Source organism: Pleurodeles waltl, chromosome 8, assembly GCF_031143425.1.
Source record: "Pleurodeles waltl isolate 20211129_DDA chromosome 8, aPleWal1.hap1.20221129, whole genome shotgun sequence".
Taxonomy (NCBI): Eukaryota; Metazoa; Chordata; class Amphibia; order Caudata; family Salamandridae; genus Pleurodeles; species Pleurodeles waltl.
In genome coordinates this window covers 1,282,492,813-1,282,518,689 of record NC_090447.1, presented here as the reverse complement: position 1 = coordinate 1,282,518,689, position 25,877 = coordinate 1,282,492,813, and the positions used below count along the sequence as shown (strand labels likewise).

The window sequence follows — 25,877 nt, the reverse complement described above, 5'->3', positions numbered from 1 at the left end:
CAGCCTAGTGTCATTTTCTGAAGCAAAACCATTCATACCACATGACTCCTGTCTTAGAAAAGACAGGAGTCATGCACCCCCCCAATGGCCAGCACAGGGGACCAGTGTCCCCAGGGCAATGCCATTGCACCTTGTGCCATGCATGGGGCCCCAAGTTGGGCCCCGGATTCCACTTTAATTTAAAACAAAAAAATACTTACCTATACTTACCCTACTTACCAGGGATTGGGTCCCCCATTCTCCGATGTGCCTCTGGTGGGGGTGAGGGTGTTCCTGGGGCTTGAGGAGGGCACCTGTGGACCCATTCCATGGTGTTTAACCATGGAAATGGGTCCACAGGTCCCCTAATGCCTGATCTGACCCAGGCGTTAAATAATAGTACACCCCTCCTCCCACCCGTGCGTCATTTTAGCACAGGGGGATAAGTATGGGGCTGTGGCGTTAGCACCATTTTTTCGATGGGAACACCTACCTTGCTTCTCATTGACATAAGGTAGGGTTACACATCTAAAAAATGGTGCAAACTCCAATATGTTGACGTTAATCATGTCTAACGTCAAAATATATATATGGAGTTAGTTTTGCGCCAAATTCGCGTAAAAAAAAGATGCAAATTTGGCACAAATGGAGTATAAATATGCCCCACAGTGTTCACACACCAGTCACCTGCTCCCCGTGGCTGTAAGAACAGTGTAATGTTCATGCTACTGCAGGTCACTTTCATTGAACTTGGAATTTTGTGGAACACTACAAACAGTTGTATTTGTAGAGTGCCAGTTCAGAAGGAATTTCGTATTGACAGTTCCAAAAAGCAAGGGGAGGCTTTCAGCAACAACACATGATCATGTGAGTGTGCACATGTGAGTGAAAGCCTTAATATATATTTGGTTATGGGTAAACTTGACACATACCTCTTTCCGTTAGAATCACGCAGCCCAGCTTTACCCATCCCTTTTGACTTGGTTTCCACCTCCTGAACCTGTTCCAGTAAAGTCTTGCGGTAGGTATGCATGGCCCTGAAAAAAAAAATGAAAAACCAAATGATTTGTGCAGATTCATGCCCCAACATAAGTGGATTTATTTTTCAGTAGTAATTCCACAAGCCAGGAATCCACTAGTAGAGATGAAATTTGTAGGGAAAGTATTATTACCACTGCTTTTCAGAGGATTAGACATTACTCTATCTCATGCAATAGGTAATTAGACGGGACAAGGATTTAGGCCGACACAGATTATGCACATGACCATGCTACTCATGTAGCAGAAATGTTACTATTACCCCATCATCAACATGATCATCTATACGTGACAATTTACGCATTTTGTTAATCAAGGCACTATTAGTTTTGTTGTAAAGTGGTTCACTGGGAGTCATATTAATGTGCATTCACTGTAAATAGGTCACTGAAAAGTATGTGGTATAGCCATAAAAACATATGTTTAACAGATTAATTTGTTGCCCTGTTGTTCTTTATCATGTTAATTAATAGTGTGCACTAATACGCTAATGATTTTCGAATGAGAAATGTTTAGAATGTGAAATGCAAAAGTTGAAATTTTGTGGTTCAGTGCCATAGTTACGTGAATGGGTTAACAGAGTTATTTTGTTTTAAATCTGTTGTAACATGAACGCTCACAAAGTTTATCAATGTTGGACTCATAATTTGAATGTTAAATGTGCTTCATTTGCATAACTGAATGTGCCATTTTAATTCACTTTGTTTGGCCTAAGTGAGGCCGGCAAGGCCCTAATTCCTGACAGTGCAGAAAATGTTTTGACATTCTTGCTAACATGTATTTTTCTTTCAAATTTAATTCTCATGAGAATGTTAGCTAGGTAATAGATGTTCTAATGTTTTAAACATAGTGAGCCTGGGAGCCAAACCTTGAGTACAGTACATTCAGGAACTGTAGAGTAGGTTTTGTTGCAATTCATACAGATGAGCCTAGATGGAATATTCTCTACCTGTTTGTAATGAGAACTTTTGGCAATGTTGCAGTCCACGTTGTATGGCCTATTTCCATTGGATATTTACACCTTCGCTTGCACTATGAACTTTTGTATATCATTCCCCCGTTGGATTTGCAGCATTCTTCTTGCCTTACCTTTAGGAGCTGAACCCCTTGGACTCTGAGAGTTGCAGCCCTCTCTACTCTTGCCCCTTTGAAATGCCTTGTTGGGACTTCAAGATTATTCCCTTGACCCAGAGAAGAAAACTCTTGACCGAGCTTCTGAAATGCTGATTCCTTCCCCTTCCCCTATTCCTTTTATCTTTTTGTACATTTTGGTTATTAATTTGTTGCCCTAGATTTGTTTTTCCAAATTCTTTTCGTCCCTTTTATGCTTTTTGCCCACATGTGTTTAACCCAGCACATGTTACATGGATTTGCTAATTCGTAGGGTTATCCCCTTGCCAAGGTTATTACATTGTAGCATTTAAACTGTTAAATGATTAACAGAATTAGGCAGAGTTTGTTTACGCCTTTCCAAATGTTCTAATTGCTGTTATGTGTAACAGTAATTGATTTTAGTTTGTTTGAAACTTCTTTAGGAGGTTTGGGCAACTTATCATGATTCTGTACCTTTACAGTGGTTTTGAGAATTATCTGTGTTACTCTGAATTTTAATCTGTAATACACACCCTTGGACTTTGTTTCAGACTGGAGTTTTCCTTGTGTGGCCACATTGATCATACTGTCATTCTAAACTGACATGTTGTGTAATTGAGGTCTCTGTCTCCACACCCTTATGCTGGGTGAAAAGATCTATTCACCCTGTCTAAAGCGGAATTCTGTGAAGGAATAGCTACAGCACTATCAATTACTACAAATGAGCCAATTTAGTAAATTATGGCAGACTCTTTGTGGTAAGGAGTGGCCAGATACTGTACCATATCTGATTGTTAGGTGATTCAATTAAGGTCTGTGGAATGGTGCTATTCAAACTCGAAATATCAGCAGGCGTCCATTCTGAGACATAATTAGGACAGTCTAGAAATGAATGTATAGAAAGAAATTGAAGAGAATGAAAGGAATGGTTTGCTTGAGTGGACACATCTAATGCCAATAACCACCAAAAAATTAGACTAAGCTTAGGTACCAGAGCAGCGTGTTACCCGGAGTAAAGTGCTTCAATGAATCATCAGGGGCAGTAACTGCTATACATATGTAATGACAGTACAGTATGCACTGGGATGTTGTGACATGTATTATCAAATTTCATCTAAAAATAAACTTTGCAACACATAATTGCTATTTATGCCGAATTTGTATGCCACTTTTATATAACCCGTCCCCACACATACCCATAGTTAGTGGTTTGGTTCCCAGTTCCTCCAAGCAAACACATAACTCATATTATGACACTACCCAACACTTCCCCTTTGAATAAAGTACATACTGACCATCCATTAAGTAGTGTACTCCAAAAGCTTCCAGTTAATCTTGTCACCATTCCTGCCCCACACCCATGCTTGATCTCCTGACACAAACATTTTTTAAAGGTGGATTCTGATCAATGAAAGGTACGCTATAGAAGGCTGTTCAGCAGCATATGAACCAAAGCGCAAATCACATAGTTTAATTCAGTATCCCAGTTTAGCACCCAGATTTTATTTCCTTATTGGCTAGGGTGGTAGGAAAGCCAAACGATTGAGGTGGTTGAAAGATGAATGATACTTATTATATTGTGTCTGTAGTATAAAGCAATGATGGAAAAGCTCTGGCATATTTAGAGTAAAAAGATGCATTGTAAGTATAATGACATTGGCGGTTCTAGGAGTTCTACTCCACTAGATAAAGAGAGCATAGATTTTCAGTATTATTGAGACTATAAAACTCAATATTCGTCTATGTGCATTATCAAAAAGTGGCTACCAAGGGCCACCTTCTTACATAAGAGCAAGTACCAGCGCTGTTCTGCCTCATAGGGGCTAAAAGGAAATGGGTAGTGTAAGTTAATTTCCAGAATGGCATATTCAATGCATATGATGTTCCCTCTGCTCTGGGGGAGAGATTTTAGCCACAAATCTGGGGTGGAAGAGATTTCTTACTTTCTGCATCCTTTAAGCTACATCAAAGAGTCATAATTTCTCCACATACTAGATACCATCCTCTTGAGCAATAATAATACCCATAGACTGCTAAGGTTAGCTTCTAGGGGACCAAGTTACAGACAGCAGTGGAAGGTAGGCTCAACCACTTTCATCATTCAGGTCTTCCAGCACAGTTCCAATTAGGCAGCTGGATTTTCTTCCAAGATCCACTTCTCTTTAAATGTATCTCCTTTAAGCTATAGGTAGCCAGCTGGTTTGACCCATGAGCGTACTAGCTTGTTTTTTCATTCACAGGAAATGTATTTCACATCTCATTTAAGAGTTAATTAATGTCACAGGACAGGAGAATTGAAAACCTGAACAGCATACCTAGCAAAAAGCTATGCTTAGTAATGAAACTAAATTATGTGTGGATAATATCTGGAGTTATTTCTCAACCCATCTCAAGAAAATTGTACTGTTATTCTGAAGTAGCCGTGTCGCATAGGAAAAAGATTACCACCTCCTATGGAATCAAAGAGAGCCTTTGTAACCTGCCACTGGAGGGACATACCTATTTAAATATCAGACATGTGTCTTTTGTATATGATACAGCCATACCTTGTAGATTTTAAGGCACTACTTGTAGGTAACTTAGAAATGTATAAAGTAGGCTTTCAAACATGTCTAAAATGTTTTCCTTCTATATGTTTGTTGTAGCTTTTTTCACAGCAATTTGAGACTTCAGTGGCAGGGTTCTAGTCATGCTTTTAAAGTCGCTCTTGTTTGTAGTATCAATTTACACTGAGCCCACATGTAACACTTAACTTGTATGCCACTGGTGCAGTTCCTGCACATTATTACTGTGGCCTTTCTTGAAAATATAAACATGGCAATTGTGTTTAGCCAATCTTTCACCATGCTTAAGCATCAGAGGTATGCAGTGGAAAGTGCTCAGCAGTTTCCCAGAGTCCAAATATTCTAGTACATCAAGTCCAATAAAAGCAAGAAATCTGAAGAGATCAGGTAAACGGCAAGAATGCTCTTTTCCACAAGGACTATATAAGGATCTCTTGGGAAACAATTATTTTATTAGATCGGTGTGTACAAGGTCCGCTGTGGTTTATTCCTGTTTGTCTAACACTGTCTTAATAATCTTAGGACCAAAGAGCTTTTTCCCTTCAAAAGGTACTCAGAGCCATACCATTATTCTGAGATATCAAGATTCCACCCTGTCAATGCTGAAGGCTGCATTAAATCAAAAACAACACCTGAGAGGACAAATTCCTGTTACTCAATCGTAGACAATATTCCAAAACAATAATCTTGTTTCATCAGTGGGTCATGAAGTGCCTGGGCGTATGTTGTGAAGATTTCCACATGCATATACTTTCTTAAGTGCAGAATCTACCTTTATGTACAATATCCTGTAGAGGTGTATCCTCTGTGCCTAAAGTAGAATTTCTGAACAAACTGAGCAGCACATCCCCTACCATGTCACTACCTGCATGCCCTGCTGGTCTCACTGTCAGTATCAATCAAGGTATTGTTATTTTCTTCAGGGCCTTTCATTCTTTTAACATTATTGTGCTGAAGGGTCTATGGGCTCATATGCTGAATGCTGTCGGACACGCGTCTATAGTCAATAAATCATCCACACTGGCCATCTCTTGAAGTGATGTAGGCAATCTGAGGGGCTCCCAATGCTGATCAATGTGGCAACTACTTTCTTTCTTTCTCTTCCCCAGGGCTAAAACTGCAATCATAGCTATTGATCATCTGCTGCATTTCCACACTTGAGCTCATCAGCACCCGGGGGGCAATCTCTGTGCTCATTTCAGATGACAAAAACTCATCCATTCGCTTCAACTCCCCTCTTCCAATTTTACTGCTCGGTTTCCCCTACTGAACGTTTTAACACACAATTTGAGCAAAAATTCATTACGGTTGACCTTGCAAGTATCTTCTAAGATTCTTGCTTTCTGACTATTTGTGCCTACCGCATGCCCTGTAGGAATCCATGCACCTGAATTATGTGATCACCCCATGGTGCATGTGCTAGTCTCTGCATTTGCACACTTCCAAGCAGCCCAGATGTTTTTGAGAAACACCTTATTTAAGGTAAGTTAATCTTTATTTGCATGATTAATTAAAACCATTGCAATAGTATTTACATTTTCGAGGTGTTAAGATCGCATATCATCAATATAATAATAAAAAAGTTCTATAATCAATAAAACCGTTGTTACTACCCTAAATATATTAAAAGTTAAAAACTAGTTGTATACAAAACTCCTGACTTGAAGTAGAAGGCTAAAAGTGAACACAAAGTGCCGAGTGCTGTTAGTGCTTTCCCGCCTGATGCTAGAAACACCTTATTGACTATCCACCTATAGGTGAGAATAACACATTGGATGGAAGAGGGAAGCCGTTTTGGTGCCAACTGTAATTGCACCCAGCTTGTTACACAACTTAAAATGGCCACTAGGAATACTGAATATTAGATTATCTGACAGAGCTCCCTCCTTGTCCATGTCCATAGGGTGTCTGGAAACCAACAGATAAAAACACAGGACGAGGAGGAGACTGGTCCATGTTCCTGAAGGCAGGTAAATGTTGTGCTTTAAAAGAAGGAAGAAGAAAAGCTGTTGAGGCAGCAGGCATCTGGCAAAATGTAGGTCAATTTCACAAAAGTAAGTATGGATGTTATGTAACTTGCACGCTTCTTACATAGGGTAAATCATATACACTACTTTCAAAGATACAGCTCATACGCCAACTTCACATTCCACCAAGTGCACCAAAAAAAATGTGTATTACATTATAAATGCTGTCAACCTCAGTCAGTGCTGGGAAAGTATATGATTTCAAAATGACTAGATATTGTATTGACAGAAGACTTAGTAAAGCTAAATGAGCAAAATGACTAGCAGAGTGCAGAGGTTTCACCTGGCAATATTCTTGTGAGACTGTTGGGAACCTCAGTGCTACAAAAGAAAAGACAAGCAATTCACTGAATATTCATAAACTGAACACCTGACACCGACACCCTCCTCCAACATGGGTATGCTGTCCTGCCTGCTCTAAGATACATATTTTACAATTGTTTATATTCTCAATTGTACATTTTTGTAGATGTGCACAGGTTGAGTAACTTTACCTCGACTATTGACTGAGACACTTACAAACAAAAACATGCACATACTGTGATGTTTTGATCAAAATTAAGTGTTCTTTGCTATTTTGAATAGCAGAGTTTTCATCTAAGGAGTGTATCCCTTTTTCTCATCTTCGGCATTCGGAATCACAGCAGGAATTTTCACAGATATTTTTGGGAGAGACAGACTATCATAAGAAGGAGTGGTGGATCAGGGCAGATTGAAGTTATTTGACTATTCTGTCAAAGAAACCTAGTTAATTCACCGTGTAGGAGCTGGAGATGTGTTCTGAACTTCCACAATAACCCTACAGTAGCTTTCATGTTTTTTTTAATACAACAACTTATTTATTTATTGGAAGTAGCATTCAAATAAAATTATTGAGTAAATGAGAAAATTATTGGATAAGGCTGACTTTAAGGAAAAGCCATATGGAAAAGCCATATAGACATGCTAGTTTATTAGACAAATATGCCCTTCCAGAACTTAAAATAAAAAAAGCATTGGCAAGCTCTATGGGTCAGATTCTCAAAAGTAACTGACACTTTTGAGTAAGTTTATACTTTTGAGTATGTTTACTACTTTTTGGTATTCACAAACCACACTTTTGCAGTAATTTACTCTTTTGTAGTAACTTCCACTTTTGTGGTAAGTCCAGCACTACACATGGACAACTACTGATACTGCAATGCCCTCCCAGAGAAAATAAAGGAGGTAGGGACTTAAAATAAAACCCCTTAGGAAATAATGTTAAGTTATATTCAGTTTTTTAAAATTGTTACAAATATAAATAAATATAAACGAATGTTAAAAAGTATATGAAAAAATAGTACAGATTTAATTATGAGATATCTAATAATGTACATTTGTTATTCACCACTCATGTACTCATCTACTTATGTAAGAGGAGGCATGGCATTTTCCTCTCAAATTCTCTATTTCACATTACATGCAGTTATATTCTTAGCGGAAAGATCACTGAATCCAAGGAATGGCTATAGTTCACATGCTGTGCATAAAGATTACTGACATAGCCACAAGCTTTGACCAGAGGGCCCTGGGAGTGCAGTAAGATTGTTCACATCTCGCCTGAGCAGGTGCACTTAGCACTAGGAGTGACAGAAGGCCACGGTCACAGGCTGTGTCCTCTGAGTACCACGTCAGGGGTACTGGCCACAAATCATGGCTGAAGATCTATAACTAGTCTTCAGCCATAAATATTTTGTGATGTGAACGATAATGTAATTTGTGTGTCAAACAGTGCATTGGGGGTGTTATGGTAGCATACATATCTATAACCAATAAGCTTCAGAGGTTGTTGGGTTTTAGACATCGTCTCTTCAACTTGAGTGTTTCAGGGAATCAAAATTCCTTGAAAAGGCTTTAGATGAATAGATATTCTGATGGGAGCTAAAACCTAAAACAACACTGAAATTTGTTAAGTATGTTCACCTCCACAAACATGATGTCATCTGCCAAACCCAGTACACAATATCCATTCCTACAGTACCTACTGGGCACATCTCTAAGACATGCAATGTAGCCATCAGGCACAATGTCCACTGCCCAGAGTACCCTCTACCTTGATGACGTGACAACATGTCTAAAAGGCACCATATTTGTCCATGGCCCTTGCCATAGTCCTTTTCCAAATGATTTTTAATGTTTTGTTTTTAAATTCATTGATTGGAATGTCATCAACATACCAGGAGGCATGCAAGGGCATCATAAATATGAAAGGGTGAATAAACAATTGGAGACCTACTTGCATCTCCTCCATTTTGCAAATTGCAAAACTGAAATGTAGTACTTTCTACAAATTAAGGAATGGACCATTGTCCTCAGTTGTTCTCCGTCCCCAATTCTAGGGGTGCATCTGCTCACCCTGCGTTGGGATGAATATCTGCAAAACCTTGGGAAGCTGTTCTGGCTGGCATGTGTATATTTCCAGATAGCCATATGCCCGTTATCCCTTGATAAGCTAGACAATCTTGCAGCTTCACTGAGGAGACCCCATTTAAAAGTTGTGAGACATCACAATGGGGGGTTCGATATAAAGACAGCACCTAAAGTGCCGTCTTCCCCTCTACCCAAACCAGAAGAGACTAAAAGTGGTGGAAGCCTTACCTATATTTGAGGGACACGGCCTCTGAGCCAGATTCCCTACAGAAGGACAGCCTATCATCTTCCACTGTACAATGGTTTGTGGGGTCTTTCCTAACAGAGGTCCTTTAACTACATCATGCACGGAGCACATTATGCTTGTGTGCATGTGCTGGTAAGTAGATTGTTTCACAGGACTTTCTTGCTTTGTGAATAGTGGGATCCAGTGGACTCTATGTCTGAGTATTCTTCAATATGACTGGCTACTTTATTGAGCCAGCCCATTGGCCCCCTTGGGTCCTGGAGACTGCATGAACAAAATCTCCTGTCGCCTCCACAAACTCACTTGTTTTAGCAAGTGTCATGAGGCAATCCACTTGCCTTTTTTAATTATCTAGTTCTCCTGCCACTAAGACCATGTTCCCAGTTCCTGCCTAATCTGCATTTCTTACGTACATGGCCTTCATCCTTTGTTGAGTCAAAAACAATTGCACTTTAGCCGGGTCTCAGGAGGGGCTGTAGTAACACATAAGCTAGCCGCAAGCTGATCATGCCAAGGTCATAATTCTCCACCACATAAAAAAATTGCAGTTGACCTGATTGACTATTTTTGGCTTAGTCACTAGCCCCTGCGATCAGTGAGGTGGTTACTCATTGACTGAGGAGGGTCTGCACAGGAACGAAGATGAGAAGAGCAGGCCTTCTAGGAGCAGAACCTTTGTAGATTGCCATTCCCCCTACTTAGCCAGGGATCAAGCTCAGAATAGTATTTAATATATTACAGGATCGGTGATCGGGCCTCTGTAGATATGGATGAGTTGAGACATACATAGAAAATTGATTTTTTAGTTCGCTGATAACTTTGCAATGCCTGGTGAAGCTACTCAAAATTAGGCACAGTCTTTTCTCATTTAGGGCAGGTTTTTTACCTCGTGTATCGGCAGGATTGTTGGTGAGCTGAGTGCTCGCTCAAGACATATGCAGTGACTTGAAGGCCTCAACTTTAAATCCTTGAAAGGCTGACCCAACTATCCATCATTCTGAGTCTAGCAAAAGTACAGTCATAAACTATGGCAATGTAAAACCTATTATTTACAACATTCAATAATGCCAAAATTGTGGCATGAACAGCTATAGGATAATAACCATGAATATCCATCTCCTTTGGAAAAATGCTTATCGCGTGTGCGTGGGAGAGAAAGCGAAAGCCTGGGGACTGGACCCTTTCTCACAGTGCTGGTAAACTCTGACAAAGCCACACAAATACCATGCCCTGTGATGACCACTGCCTTTTGGAGACTGGCCCCTATAGTGCGTTTTAGATAATTGTAAGCAAAGTGTATCAAAAAATATAAAAGCGATTGTATATTTGCTCAAGTCCGCTGGATAACCAGGGCAACTAGAATTATGGGATTGTGCGGCTGCAGAATTTTTCGCATAATTATTGTTCTGCCGTATTTGACACATAATCCACCGGCTGCCGCATAATCTGCAGAATAGAACCAAAAAAAAGTGTTTCTAGCTGAAACGGTTTAAAAGTTACTAAGAAAGCAGTGACACTTGTTGATGCGCATTGAAAGGCCCGTTGCAAAGGTTGACTGGACACCTTTCGGTTGGTTACTGCTACGTTTGGGTGTTAAACTGCTACTAATATGGTGCAACCTAAGCGCACACAACATTAGCAAGTGTAAAAGGGATAAATAATGAAGTAATAATTCCGGAAAATGTGCCGTATTATGTCGCATAATTTACATTTTCTTGACGCATAATTTGACCCTCTCCTGCAGCATAATTAAGTGGCCCTGTGTATAACCTATGTCAGAATCAAAGCACATTTGGAGATATAATAGTAGAAACACACTCCATTAGGGTCATTGACCTGACCACGGATACATATGTCGTATGTACATGTTGTGTATGTGTGCCTATATACAGACAAGGAATCGTTCAGCATTTGGCTTGTCATTTTACACTTACGCTCGCCATGCGATGTCCTTGATAAGGCATGCCGTGGGCACCAGCAGCAATCCGAGCCAGAAGTATCCGCATTTCAGCACCATTCCCGCCTGCAGAGAAACAGAAATACATTTGTCTGTTTTACGCTCACCAGAATCCAGGATTAACTTCTGCACGAATCGCAAGCGACAGCTCTCCAAGTACTTTAGCAGATGTTTCAAGGCCTCCCCTCGCACCCCCGCCCACTTCACTGCCGGCATTAACGCAGCCACGAGCGCGCGGCTTCCGGTTCCAGAGCGGGCAGGTGCTCCAACATGGACGCATCGGTTGTTCAATGTTAAACTCTGCACGCTATTGTGCGACTGTCAATGAGATGGAAAGAGTTTAATGCTTGTGAGATAAAAATACACTCAGTGGCCTGACAGCAGGGTTGTGGGGCTTGCCACCCACGGTAGCACAGGAAAACTACACATTCCAATCAGTAAAGCAATTGTAGGTCACCCTGCCTGTGATCTCTCAGGCCTGTTTTTCTTTTCCAGGCACAGGTGCCTCTGCCACCTGGCCCCTGGCGCTGACTGTCCATGGATGAGGAACTCTCTCAAGGATTGAGCTGTTCATTAGGGAACAAGCAGCCTATTAGCGCCAGCAGTCTTCCACAGACATCCTGTATAGGCCGAAGAAAAGGGTCGGGCTGGGAACTCAAAACAGCCCGGCAAATGTTGGCAGGCCAGCCCCATGGGGTGTATAGCGAGCGAGCCTGACCACATCAATAGAGCTTGGCCACCCCCCAATGACAATTTGGAGAAAATGACAAGAACGGTGCATTCTACAACACATTTTCCATTCTATATTCAATTGTATTATTTTTTAAAGAATAGTAAATTACCTTACAGTGCACCAGAATACGGCTATCTTTACTGGGGCTCTTCAATGATTCCCTCATGATCACCCTCTAACAAAGTCTCTCATATCTGCACAGTAACAACATGATCTCTGTGACAAAAGCAGTATCCCACCGTGTACTGCACATAAAATACTGTTCTGTGGTCTCCATAGTACACATTCTTTGCAGCAGGCATATTAACCCTCTGCGCTACCTTAAATGAGTCAAAACTGCCACTAAACAAAACTCTGATCTCTCTCAGGCAGGTACATTAATCACCAGAGTTATTTTGGCACTTTTTTTGTTGCCTGAAAATTGCTGGACATACAAGGAACTCTTCAGTGCTTTTCAAACTGCTGCACTGCTGCTAAACTGGCCCCCCAGTAACAAAAGCAGCCCCCACCCTTCCAGCCTTCTGAGGAAATGCCCCATACCCGATACGCCCAGTCCGGCCTTGCCCAAGATGCAAACATCTGCGTTGTCAGCTCCGGAGCTAATTTGCTAGTGGCAAGGTACTAGGATATCGAGTCTCTAATGTCGTGCTACCATAATATAGTGGCAGAAATATGGATGACCAAAATATCCACAAGTCTGTGTAGATCAGTATAAGTTTACTTTACCTAACTCCATATTTACAATATGTATATTGTAAGGGACGTAGATGTGAAGATATGAATAGTAAAACTTTACTCACCAATTTGTACTTACAGTCTAAGCATTTAAGCTGTCAATATTTGTGCTGCAATATAATGCTGGAATGATATTGAGTACTAGGTATTCTGACATGCAATTGTTCAACATATGAAATTAAGCCCAATATTAATGCACTTTGGTTGCGTGGCAAGCCATAAGAGCTCAGTACTTTTAAAAAGCACCGACTGGCAAAAAAAAAATTGTCTGCAGCAGCAAAAAATAAATAAATAAATCACAAAAAGCACTTAGTGCAATGATGTATACACATGCATATGTCACCGTGCATGCACATTTATGTGTCACTGATTTTGTTTTAAAATTTACCTTCCAAGATGGTGGATGCTCATATTTGAGTGGTAAAGTTAACAACAAAAACAAAATAGATGGCCAAAGCGCATTTAGCTGAAGGAGCAACCAGGTAGCAAATTGCAGATGCTGGGCCCCCCTAAAAAGTTTTTAAAAACGTTGAAATAAAATGAAAAAATGGGACTCCGAAATGCAATTGCGCAGCAGGTGCAAGTCAACAATTGTCGAAAAATGGTAATGAGCAGGGAGAGTCAGGGGAGAAATGGAGAAGCCTGGAGGGGCACGGGGGCTGGGTTAAAAGAAAAAGCTGAGTGGGGCACCAAGGAGCGGGAGAAGCACCGGGTGAGGGAGCACCAGGGAGACAGTGTGGCATCGATGTGACTGAAGGCTCGGAGGTCATGAATGTGAAGGAGGAAGTGGCACATAGGGGAGAGACCGAGAGAGGAAGAAACACATCCACACCCATGGAGTGCTGAAAGCTAAAGAAACAAGCATTGACAAAGCCCATGACTCTCACTACAGAAAAGCAATAGCATTCACATTTTAATGCCCTTTAAGAGCTGCAATCAACACTTTATTGATGCAGGCTACAATACCTCATCTAGTTACTAGAGGTTCCTCTAGTTAAATATAAAGCTCCTGTAACACCCGTGATACTTTAAGCCCTCTAGAGATCCGATAGACATCACTTGCCCCTTTTAGCAAAACTTCAGTTAAATAGATTCGATTTTTATTAAGTAAGTGTGGTAGTTAGGTTTCCCAGGTACAGTAGGTTCGGTATGGTAAGTAGGTTTGGTCCCATAGGTGAGGTATGATAGGTAGGTATGGGAGGTATAGTAGAATGGCTACGGCATGCATGTTAGATTATTTAAAGGCGGTTAAGTATGATATTTGTATAGTAGATAGGAATGGGAGGGAGATATGAGAGGTTAGAAGCGATCAGCTGATATGGAAAGCAAGTTGGTCTGGTAGGTAGGTATGAGGAGTTGAGTATTGTAGGTATAAAAAAATATGGGAGGCTAGTTGTGGTAGGCATGATACATTAGGTAAAGTAGGTTAAGTATGGTAGGTATGATAGGAATGTGTAGATTTAAATGATGGTATGTTGGTATAGGCGACAGGTTTGGTGTGTACTGTATAATACAACACTATAGAAGACTGAAACGGGCATGCCTGCCAGCCTCAACATCTACCACAAGAATATTTGCTCAGTACACAGAAACTTTCATACAGAAATAATTGAGAAAAGTTCCTCTTCCGCAAAAGAGTCCTTTAAAATTGTAAAATAGTCTCTCATTCTGCTGCCTGTGAATGTGCCATTCCTGCCTCTCTCGAACTAAGCAAAACACTGTCCATTTTTTTACGGGACAATATCAAAATCATTTATAACTTTGAATTCCAAACTAAGCTGCATTCCCTGTCACATTTACAAGAGCAGCCACACGCAGCAGCTCAGAGAATTTGCAGGACAATTAAAGATATAACTCTTAGCGACACAGAACTTATTATATAGTCTAACACTCGGATCCCCTTAGAACCAATGTCCATCTCGTGTTGTCTCTTCTTATCCTGCTTTGCTTAGTGCTTGCTTAGACAAGCTTTTTAACCTCTTTCTCGCCACAGCCAAGGTCCTGCTAGCTTGGAAACATGCTAATATGTTGCCATTACTTAAGAAGCCCTCAGCCTACCCTCTCATCCATTTGGACTATTGCCTAATATATCTTCTTCTTTTATTACCAGCTAAGATACTAGAAAGAATTGTCAATTAACAGTTATCTTCGTATCTGGAGGATGATGACATCTTGGAAATTTCGCAGTCTGGGGCAGGGTTCTCCAACCTTTTCTGTAACAAGAGCTACTCATGTTCAATGACGATGATTCTGAGCTAACAATAGTGTTAGCCTTGTAATAATGACCACATCAGACAATAATATATTATACACTATACAAGAGTACCAGCAGTGATCACCTATGTATATCCGGCAGGGTCAGCAATAAGAACTTTAGAAAGTATTTGTCAATTTGGAATCCCTTTACATATGTAATTGATAACAGCCATAGCTACAATGCTCAAGGCATCAAGGTAATAATGTTAGCATAAGTCTCTTCTTCAAACTCACATGATTTATCATTCTGATTTGAAAACTATTTTGGTAATTTAATCATTTTTCTCCAAACATCATCTTAGGAGTTCCAAAATTACACACATTTTTGTCTTGAATAACCACTCTTCAGTGTTGGTACAATATGTTAATTCAACCAAGGAAATGTTCCAAGTTAGTAGGCTGAGCTGCACACAGGAGAACTACTCTAAGATAGCCGGAGAGGTACCAGTAGCTTACGAGCTACTCATTGGAGAAGCCTGGTCTGGGGCGGTAGACCTGCTACCCTTATCCTATTCAATCTCTCTGCAGCCTTTCAGGTGGCCTTTCCTTCAATTATGATTAGAAGACTGCATGGTATAGGGATCTTTCCAATTGCTCTGGTCTGTTTTCAATCCTTACTATCACACAGAATACAGGCGATGTACCTTCCACCGTTCAGATCTAAATCTGTCACCTCAGTATGTGGAGTACTACAGAAATCATCCCTTAGCCCCACACGTTTTAATATATATATATCATTTCACTGGCCTCATTGTCCAGAAGTTCGGATTAGAGGTCTTATCATATGCTGATGACACTACGATACCAATATTGATTGTTGAAAATTCAGATTCCACCAAAGCTACATTCTCTGACTATCTAAATGTGTCCGTTTAGATGAGGCAAAATTGTCTCAAACTAAACAGGAATAAAACAGATTATCCTGTTTGGAAGAGCCAATACTATCTGGTCGGATGAATGGTGGCCATCTGAGCTTGGTACAGCCCCTAATCCAAAAAAAGAGGAAAGGAATCTGGCCATTTTTATTGACAGTTTGCTCAGTATGAAAACAGATCTCTGCGGTCTGCAGATCTTGCTACATAATCTTACTGATGCTGCAGAAAGTCTTCAACTGGATCCCCCGCCAATACAGGAAAACAACTACCCAGGCCTTAATTACCCATCACTTAGATTATGCCCTACATGTCGGAATTAATGATTGTTTGCTATTGTATCTCCAAACCCATCAAACATGACTGGCCTATAATTTACCCGGAACAGCACCAAAGTCTAGTTTGAATGAGCTGCACTGGCTGCCCATACATACAGGGATAATTTCAAATTCTTATGCCATGTCCACAGGAAATTATACAATGGTGACCCTGGCTACTTTGCTAGCCGAGTGTGCCTTTATCATTCCACCAGGGCTCTCAAGTCTTCTACTCTCACTCTTACACAACCACACTGCATCTCTTGTGGAAGAACTGGTGGCAGAAGTGGCGTCCATTCTTTCATGGAATTGGCTACCAGGAATTGGAGCAGAAAGCTGAGTGAGCTTTTATAATTCCACCAGGGAACCCAAGTCTTCTACTTTCACTCTTACACAACCACACCACAACTATTATGGAAGAAAACGGTGGCTGGACTGGTGGCCATTCTTTCATGAAATTGACTACCAAAAATCGGAGCAAACTCCCTATTCAAATCCTCATCTGCCACAAAACTGAGATTTTAAAAAAAACATTAAAATCTATTTTTGTTTGCTTATCTTGTCCTTGAATCCTCCATTAAACATGACATATGATATGATAGGTAGGCAAGTTACATACTGTAGATAGGTATAATAGGTAGGCTGCTTAATAGGGCATATTAAAAGTATGGCATATTAAGCTAGGTATGGTGGGACATAACATTTTGTCTGCTATTTAAATTTAAACTATTAGAGCTTTTAATAGGCTTCTTGCTTACAAATCATAGCATTGTTAGTGAGAAGCACAACATACGTTTTTATTACTAAAACATGATTTTGCCAGCACAAAATAAAAAATCTAAACCTATAGGAGAAGGAAATCAATGTTTTAGTAATTAAATTGTTTGTCAGTGTTTTTCTTAAACAATGATAATAACAGGAATAATAGCAACAACAATACCATTAATAATAGTAATAATAACAGCAATGCTAATAATAATAATAACAATTACAACAATACTAATATACGATTGTTGTTGTAATTATTACTATTATTTCTATTATTATTATTATCAGACTTCCATTTGCTGAACAGATTGCATTACCAGGGTTATAATTTACTCTGAAAGGAGAGTGTTATAAAATCGAGAGAGAAAATTAAATTTGCATTGAAAGTGTTGAGTATAAAAGACATAAACAGAACACGTGAAAGTGTATTTTAATTGCTTTTTAAGATTTTAAGAAAGCCTGAGTGTCCACTTGTATTTCCTTCGTGAGCAACAAAAATGGTAAATTCAATATGTCATCGTGATAGCAAAGTAAAACAAATAAACATGGTAATAGGAACATGCCTTTTTTGTGACAGGCGTAGGCTTGAGACCACCATCAAAATCTAAAGGCAACACATATGGGGCAAAAGCCATCACTTCAATGGCAAGCAAATCAAAGCAATGGCAACCCAAGAAAAACACATGAAAACCAGTAGATGTAAACTTCTTTTTGATGTAATGAAGACAAGAGTTTTTTCAAATGACAAGGAAAGCCGTTTCGAGCTAGACCTAAAAAGTAGTCCCCTGAATGTAAGCGATGGAGGATTCATGTAATCCAGTCCTCCTAGAGAGGGATAAGCGGAAAAAGAGGAAGGCAAACCATCAAATAAGAAGCAAGCGAACGAGAAGATGCGGAATGTAATCAATGATGAGTAACGGGCTGACACAAAGCCCATTGTAAGTATTGGTATTGTATACTCAGTCTTGCAACTACAGCCATCTAGATCTGCCGAAGTGCTTTGTAGGCAAGACCTAATAAAACCTTGCCCTGTACACTGCGCCTGTACCCCGAGCACTGCCATTCATGGCCTCTTTGTAAAACGCCAAAGGATAAGTACAACCTCCTGTATGTAACGCTTCACTCTACTGACAACCCTGCACTAGAAAACACCCGTCACCCCATCTCCCTGATACTCACATAGTTTCCTCCCTCCCCAAATTGATGCTTGCACTCAAACCCACCTCTTGCTTCTGGTAGTTAAAAATAGTTGACAAGTGCAGCCTGTTCCCACAAAGACATGTAGCAGGCAATTTGCAAACTCCTATCTTTATATGAACTCTGTGTATGACAGTTGATTTGTGTGATGTCACTGGCAATGTTTCAGCCATTATCCGTCGATATTGTCATGACTTTTGTACGTATGTATCAAAATCTGAATTTGCTGATATGTACCATTAATAATGAGGTGCACAGTGCTTCCGAATGAAGTGTTTAGATAGCAATTAAAACAATTACAGATAACGTTTACAACAACTTTTAAAAACTCTGGGAAGAATAACCTCAGTCATGTCTTTAATAAATCATGTAAAATAAGAGAATGCATGTTTCACCCTATCATTAATAAAGTCTCTGCCACAGGTTTGTAACACATGAAAATTGCCAACTTCACAGTTAGATGCACACGTCATAAAGTTTGCAAAGCATTGCTACCTCGACAGAACAATCTTCCATTCACACGACCGTCGCTCTCAGAGCCAACAGAGCATCTTAGAACACACCGCACCCTAATCTGCATGTCACAACACTAAATCCAGAGCACGTCTGGAGCACAGCTACCTCCACTGGAGACCCACCACCCAAACCTATGGGACATATTACTAATACATACCCCTTCCACTGAAAGATGACACCAATGAAATATGTACAATTGCATTAGCGTAACTGCAACCTGCTGCAGACATGTTTTCTTGCTTTTGCTAACATTGCCCACAGGATGTGCTCATCTCGGATGAGCTGATCATACGTCTTGGCTTCTGAGATGAGGAAACAACCAACTTGCTCAGGTGTATGGTTTGCATATTATCGTCACTATTTGTGGGTTGTTTCGCTTCTTCTCTGGAGCTAAGACTTGACAACTGCTTTTAATTTTTCTTAAGAATTAATTACGACTGTATACCATACATAAAGAGCACTAGTGTATACATTTTTACTTTCCCTTTATTTACCACAAATGTCCCTGGTTGGATTAGGCACAGCCTACTCACACCAGTGAACCAATGCAAAACTCGATCAAACAGAACAACCTTGAACTAACACATACATGGCCGTAGCTATGCTAAATGAAAAATACTAGAAGCATGAAAGAGTGAAAGGGTTATGGAGCCATAAAAATGGCAGGAGTGTGCTATGCAACTGCTGATAACAAAATAGCCCTGACTTACAGAATTTTTTCAATCAGTATTTCTGATTTACTATTGTGAACTTAGGAGTAAGTCATACCTAAACCTAGCAAAGCTCTAACAGAACAGTCTTTATGAACTGATCCCATCATATCACGACTTTTTGCTTCCGACTGGCTGTCAGGACAGTGTTTTTTTGGAGGTGCTTAATTTGTACCAGCAGTTGCAAGTGGTGGGCACTGGCACTCATTTTCCATCACTACACTTCAACCGAAAAGGAAGAGAAAGACACAAAAGAGAGAAAGAATAGAAAGTTACCAAAGTAATGATAAAGGGAGAAAGTTGAAATGAAAAAAAAAAAACACAAGAATGGAAGGAAGTGCAGGGTAGTGGAGGAAAGAGCCCTGGGGTGGAATCAAGAATGGGCAGCTTTTGCCTTCTGTAAACCCAGCATTCAGCAGCTTCAGCTTCGAAGAAAAACTTTGAGCCCCTCCGTTTATTTTATTCTCTTCTTCAGCGCTGCACACAGTAGTGATCTCTTATCTAAGTCCTCTAACGTTTTTGGAGGTCATGAACTCTGAGCCCCAACAATCCACTGCTTTGTGCCTGTCCTCCCACGACATACTGTGGTTATGAATCATGAGCAGTAAAAGCGCTTTCTTTGCATCCGTTCCTCTTTCGAGGCAATTATGCAAGTTTGGCAGGGATCCCAAAAGACAGGTACGTGAGGCAGACTTCCCCAACATGTTTCGCCAGCCCGATTACGAACCTGTACCCTTTCACACAAAAGGAGAAATTAAATGAAAAGGTGCTGGCGAAGTCAGCCGGAATCTTTCTCTGTGATCGTCCATCATCTGTTTGTTTGTGTGCGCAGACCAAGGCAACGGGGGGACTGAGCAAAGGCCGCAGTCAGCACTGGCACAGTTGAGAAAACATGGCAAGAATTAGACCGGATTGCTCGTGAGTTCAGCAAACCGAGCTCACAGAGGATCCAAGCACCTGCTTTGTGCCCAAAAAAGACCCGTCGGCCTTAAAACGTCACGGAAAGTGTCACATGCGCATAGGGGGCTTCATTATTCCGCAGCCCAGCATCAGATAATAATTCTCAATTTGTGATCTCTTATCTAAATGTATTGCAATGGGTTTGGTAAAAGCGGTAGAAAGTTGTGCACTACGTTTACCGAATACATTTGCATTTGTAACTAACTTATGTACTAGTAGGGTGGTTCACAAATACAGAATCATAGTGGGTCGCAATTCAACCTACCTCATTAATAAGCATGAAGCAGTTAGCAAATTGCAACCCACTATGATTGATTACAATCAAAGAGATGGTGGCCTGCTAGGGTAAGCAGACCACTAGGCCTGTGATTACTTCTAAATAAAGATTTTTTTTTAATACAGCCCGCTTACTAAAAGGAAAACAGGATGTGTTAAAAAAATAATAATAATAATTAAAAAAAAACTTTTTTAGGAGCAAGCAATTGTCTAATGGACCACTGTCTGCCTCTAGAAAATGTTTTTGTTAATATACACAAAGTGGAGAGGGTCCCTCAGGGACCCCTTTCTGTGGGTGAATGGGCTGCCATCTCCTTTGAAAAGGTGGTAGAATAATAATGTTTTGCAAATACAATCCGGTCACAAAACATTAATACATACCATAAAGAACTGGTATTTGAAAGGTTTGCCTTTAACATGTCCCTTCCAAATACTGGCCCATTTAACGATTGAGAACACCTTTTCTAAATCGTTAAATGAGCTTAGTCCATTTCAAAAAGAGTTTTAACATTTGCAAACCCTCTGATTTACTGAATCACAGGGTTAGTGAATGCTAAAACCCTTAGTACATGAGGCTTTATATGTTCTAAGACATTAAGAGACATTTTTTAGATCCGACCTAAAGACAGCTTTAGTTGTCTTGCCAGCCTTGTGTTTTCCCAAAAATATCATACAAAAACACATACATAGAAAGAAGTTCCAAATCAGTACTCTTTCACAATTGGTCTGTTGACATGACATTCAAATTATACTCCCTTCCACCCCAGCAGAAGGTTTACATCAACAGACCAACCCACTCCAACCATTAAATGCCTTCACTTTGAGTGACTGCATTTTTCCCTTTCACATGTAAACGTAGACCTGAAAAATAGTTCCCCATAAACAGAAATTGTTAGACACTAGCACATCCCAATGACTGATAGTCCCTATGTATGGTAGTGTTATAGCAACTATTTTCATAACACACAAGACATTTATTGTAAATTACAATGTTCATTTCTCACTATAAATCAGGTATCTTTGATATATTTATTTATCCTAATGAAAATGATCATAACTCTTTAGAGTAGCTAAAGTGCATATGCAGAATTTTAGGTTGAAGCCACGCTCCCACACATTTGTGACGTGTTTGGTATTTCAACCACTTGAGAAAGCCTTATAGTAACTATGTGTGGAACTACATCATCCCGATTGGAATGTTGTACCAGTATGCAGAAAATACTCCTCACAACTCAAAGACAAAGCTGCACGGTGAAGGGAGCGACCCTTGACCCTTCTTTCAGGCAGGTCGCTCCCCTGCACTGCGTGCCGGTTTTGCCGCTGCTCCAGGTTTAGTTTTTTCTTTCTCCCTCTTTGCCCTGGTTTTCCCCGCTGCTGTGTCCCTGCGGCCCCGCCCCCTCCCTTTACTTCGTTTACCTCTTTCCCCCTGCTGCGTCCCTGTGGCCCTGCCCCCGCTCGCCAATTCGCTGCCCCGCTCCCACCTCCCAGCTGCCCCTCCCTTCCACCTCCCCTTATATGGCAGCAGCTGCATGGTGAAGGGAGCGACCCTTGACCCTGCTTTCAGGCAGGTCGCTCCCCTGCACTGCGTGCCGGTTTTGCAGCTGCTCCAGGTTTTGTTTATTCTTTCTCCCTCTTTGCCCTGGTTTTCCCCGCCGCTGTGTCCCTGTGGCCCCGCCCCCTCCCTCTACTTCGTTTACCTCTTCCCGCCGCTGCGGCCCGCCCCCTGCTCGCCCATTCGCTGCCCCGCTCCCACCTCCCAGCTGCCCCTCTCTCCCACCTCCCCTTATATGGCAGCCGCTGGCGCGCCAAAGGCGCGCTTAAGGCAAGCCCGTCAGCGCCTGTCCGTGTCCGGACCACACCCAACGCCAGGACCCCTGGTCCCCAAGACCGCCACGACAACCAACGCCATTACAACGCCAGCACCCTCCTCGCACTCAACACCGGACGAGCACACACCTGCTTCCTTGCCTCCCCTAAGCACACCCAGGGACCCTTCACCAGCCGGAACTGCAGCTTCACCAGCCTCCAAATCGCCAAACCGCCCGCCGAGCCAAACCGCAACTACCTCTGATGCATCCTACTAAACACCCACTCCGCACGCAAACATGCCGTCGACTCTGGGACCTGCTCAACACCTCCACCCCAGACGTCGCCTTCCTGGCGGAGACCTGGATGAACGCCTCCTCAGCCCCAGACATCACCATAGCCATTCCGGATGGCTACAAGATCACCCGCAGGGATTGCACCAACGAAGTTGGAATCGCCGTCGTCCACAAGAACACCATCAGGGTCACGACTTGTACCGACGACACCCTCAGCACCGCCAAACACCTGCACTTCCAGATCCACACCAACCCCAACACCACCCTCAGAGGAACTCTCATCTACAGACCCCCCGGACCACGGTCTCAGTTCTGCGACTCCATCGCCGACCTCGTCAGCAGGCCCGCCCTAGCCTCCGCCGACTACATCCTCCTCAGCGACCTGAACTTTCACCTGGAGAATAACGACACCAACTTCACCACCCTAATCGACAACCTCGCCACCCTCGGACTCCGCCGGCCACACCCTGGACCCCGTCTTCTCCGCTAGCCCCCATGTCACCTTCAGCCACACCACCAAACTCCCATGGACCGACCACCGCTGCATCCACTTCACCTTCCAGAAACCCACCACTGCACCCAACAGATCCCCCGCCGCAACTGAAGCAAAGTCAGCCAAGACCAGCTAAACACCAGCCTCGCCGAAAACCACCCACCGAACCCACCAATCCCGACCTCGCAGCCTGCAAACTCTAGCGCTGGATCGACGACTGCGCCAACACTCTCGGCCCGCTTAATAAAGCTTCCAACAGAGGTGCCAACAAGAGAGCCAGCTGGTTCACCTTGGACCTTCGAGCCTCCAAGCAAACCTGCCAGAAACTGGAGAGAAAGTGGCTCCACGAACAGACACCGGACAACCATGCTGCCTTCAAGAACGCCATCTGCAATCACCATCACCTCATCAGATCTGCCAAGAAAACATTCTTCAAAGACTGCCTGGACAACAACGCACACAACAGCAAGGAGCTCTTCAACATCGTGAAGGAACTCTCCAACCCCAGCTCCAGCACAAACGACATCCCACCATCACAAGACCTGTGCAACTCCCTCGCAACCTTCTTCCACCACAAGATCACAGACATCCATGACAGCTTCAACAGCCAGACCACCCCACCAACCACCGACTCCTCAGACTCTCCACCCACCCTTAACTACGACCCCCCTGCTCGTCTGGGCCAACGTGAACGAAGACGACACAATCAAAACCATGAGCACTATCCACTCTGGGTCTCGGTCAGACCCATTCCCGCACCACATCTTTAACAAAGCAAGCACCACCATGGCACCCCACCTCTGCAAAGTCATCAACATCTCCTTCAAGACCGTGACCTACCCCGAGAGCTGGAAGCATGCTGCGATCAAACCCCCTACTCAAGAAACCCATGGCGGACCCGAGAGACCTCAAGAATTTCCATCCCATCTCCCTGCTCCCATTCCCGGCCAAGGTCATCGAGAAGATCCTCAACAGACAACTGACCCACTACCTCGAAGAAAACAACATCCTGGACCCATCCCAGTCAGGGGTCCGCAGCAACTACAGTACCGAAACCGCCCTCATCGCCGCCACCGACGACATCAGGGCCCTGCTTGACAATGGCAAAACCGCGGCCCTCATCCTCCTGGACCTCTCGCCCTCCTTCGACACTGTCTGCCACTGCATCCTACGCACACGCCTCCACAACGCAGGGATCTGGGACACAGCTCTGGAGTGGACCACCTCCTTCCTCTCCGGCAGAACCCAGAGCGTCCGCCTCCCCCCTTTCCGATCCGAAGCCTCCAAGATCATGTGCGGCGTCCCCCAAGGATCGTCCCTCAGCCCTACACTATTCAACGTCTACATGGCCCCGCTCGCCCACGTCGCCCAGCTACACAACCTCAACATCATCTCCGACGCCGACGACACCCAACTGATCCTCTCCTTCACCAAGGACCTCCTCACCACCAAATCCAACCTCCACGAAGGAATGAAGGCTGTCGCCGAATGGATGAGGAACAGCAAACTGAAGTTGAACTCAGATAAGACTGAGGTCCTCATCCTCTGCACCAACCCCTCAGCCTGGGATGACTCCTGGTGGCCAACCGCTGTGGGAGCAGCCCCGACACCCACCGACCACGCACGCAACCTGGGCGTCATCCTCGACTCAACACTCTCCATGACCAAGCAAGTCAGTGCCGTCTCCTCATCCTGCTTCAACACCCTCCGCATGCTCCGCAAGATCTACATACCGATGGATCCCAACAGATACAATAAGAACAGTCACCCAAGTCCTCGTCAGCAGCAAACTTGACTACGGACTACTGAGTCCTATCTCGTAGCACAGATGGGGCCGTCCAGCACCCTCGGAACGCGCCGACAGTGCGTATTCCGACTGTGGTGGGCATAGGGGCCCTGCACTGCCCATGCCATGAGCTTGGGCAGTGCTGGCCCTCCGTGGCCTTCAGCAATGGATTTCTGCCAGCCTTTTCATGGCAGGGTGCCCACCATGAAAAGGCTGGCGAAAAGTGGGGTTATAATCAGCCAGACGGTGCTGAGTTCAGCACCCCCGTGGCTGCTTACAAGCTGACTGTTGTCACTCCGTCGGGCTAAATGATCCTGGCTGTGACGGTGGTCTTCAGGCGGGTCCACCTGGCAAAGTAGCAATTGGGCGGTGAGACAAACTGGAGTAACACTGAACTGCAGCTTAATTAAAGAATTTCAATACTTCTGCATTTGACTTGTGATGGTCACCTATTATTAAACTGAAGATTCATGTAAGAGTTTCACTGCATTTGCATTTGACTTGTGAGAGACACCTAGTAAGGACTTATGGAACTGCATCTTCATGAAAGTGTTTCGAAGCTTTTGCATCTGACTCAAGAGAGAGCTCTAGTAATACCTTGAGGAACCGCAGCTCAGAGGAAGAACTTTGAAGATTTGCATTTGACTCAAGAGGGACCTCTAGTAGCGGTGTTAGGGACTGCATGTTTGAATATATGTATATATACTTAAACCTGATATATATATGGTGGAGGATGGAAAATTTTGCACTGATTGCAGGAAAAAGTATTTGTAAGTTTTGATATATAAAAAAAAATAACAGAGTACTGTAGTGCTTCCTAGGAAGTACTGTGGTGCAAAAAAGTGAAAATAAAACAATATG

General features: G+C 42.6%; 1 protein-coding gene across 1 annotated transcript in view; it reads right to left on the bottom strand.

Annotated features, from left to right (window-relative positions):
* The window catches only part of ATP8A2 (ATPase phospholipid transporting 8A2), a 1,954,943-nt gene that overhangs the window by 95,937 nt on the left and 1,833,129 nt on the right, over positions 1-25,877 (bottom strand). The window contains exons 34-35 of the mRNA XM_069202231.1: positions 11,273-11,361; positions 912-1,016 (exon numbers count right to left, since the gene is read on the bottom strand). Coding sequence (XP_069058332.1) covers positions 912-1,016; positions 11,273-11,361 — 194 coding nt within the window. The remainder of the gene's footprint in view (positions 1-911; positions 1,017-11,272; positions 11,362-25,877) is intronic.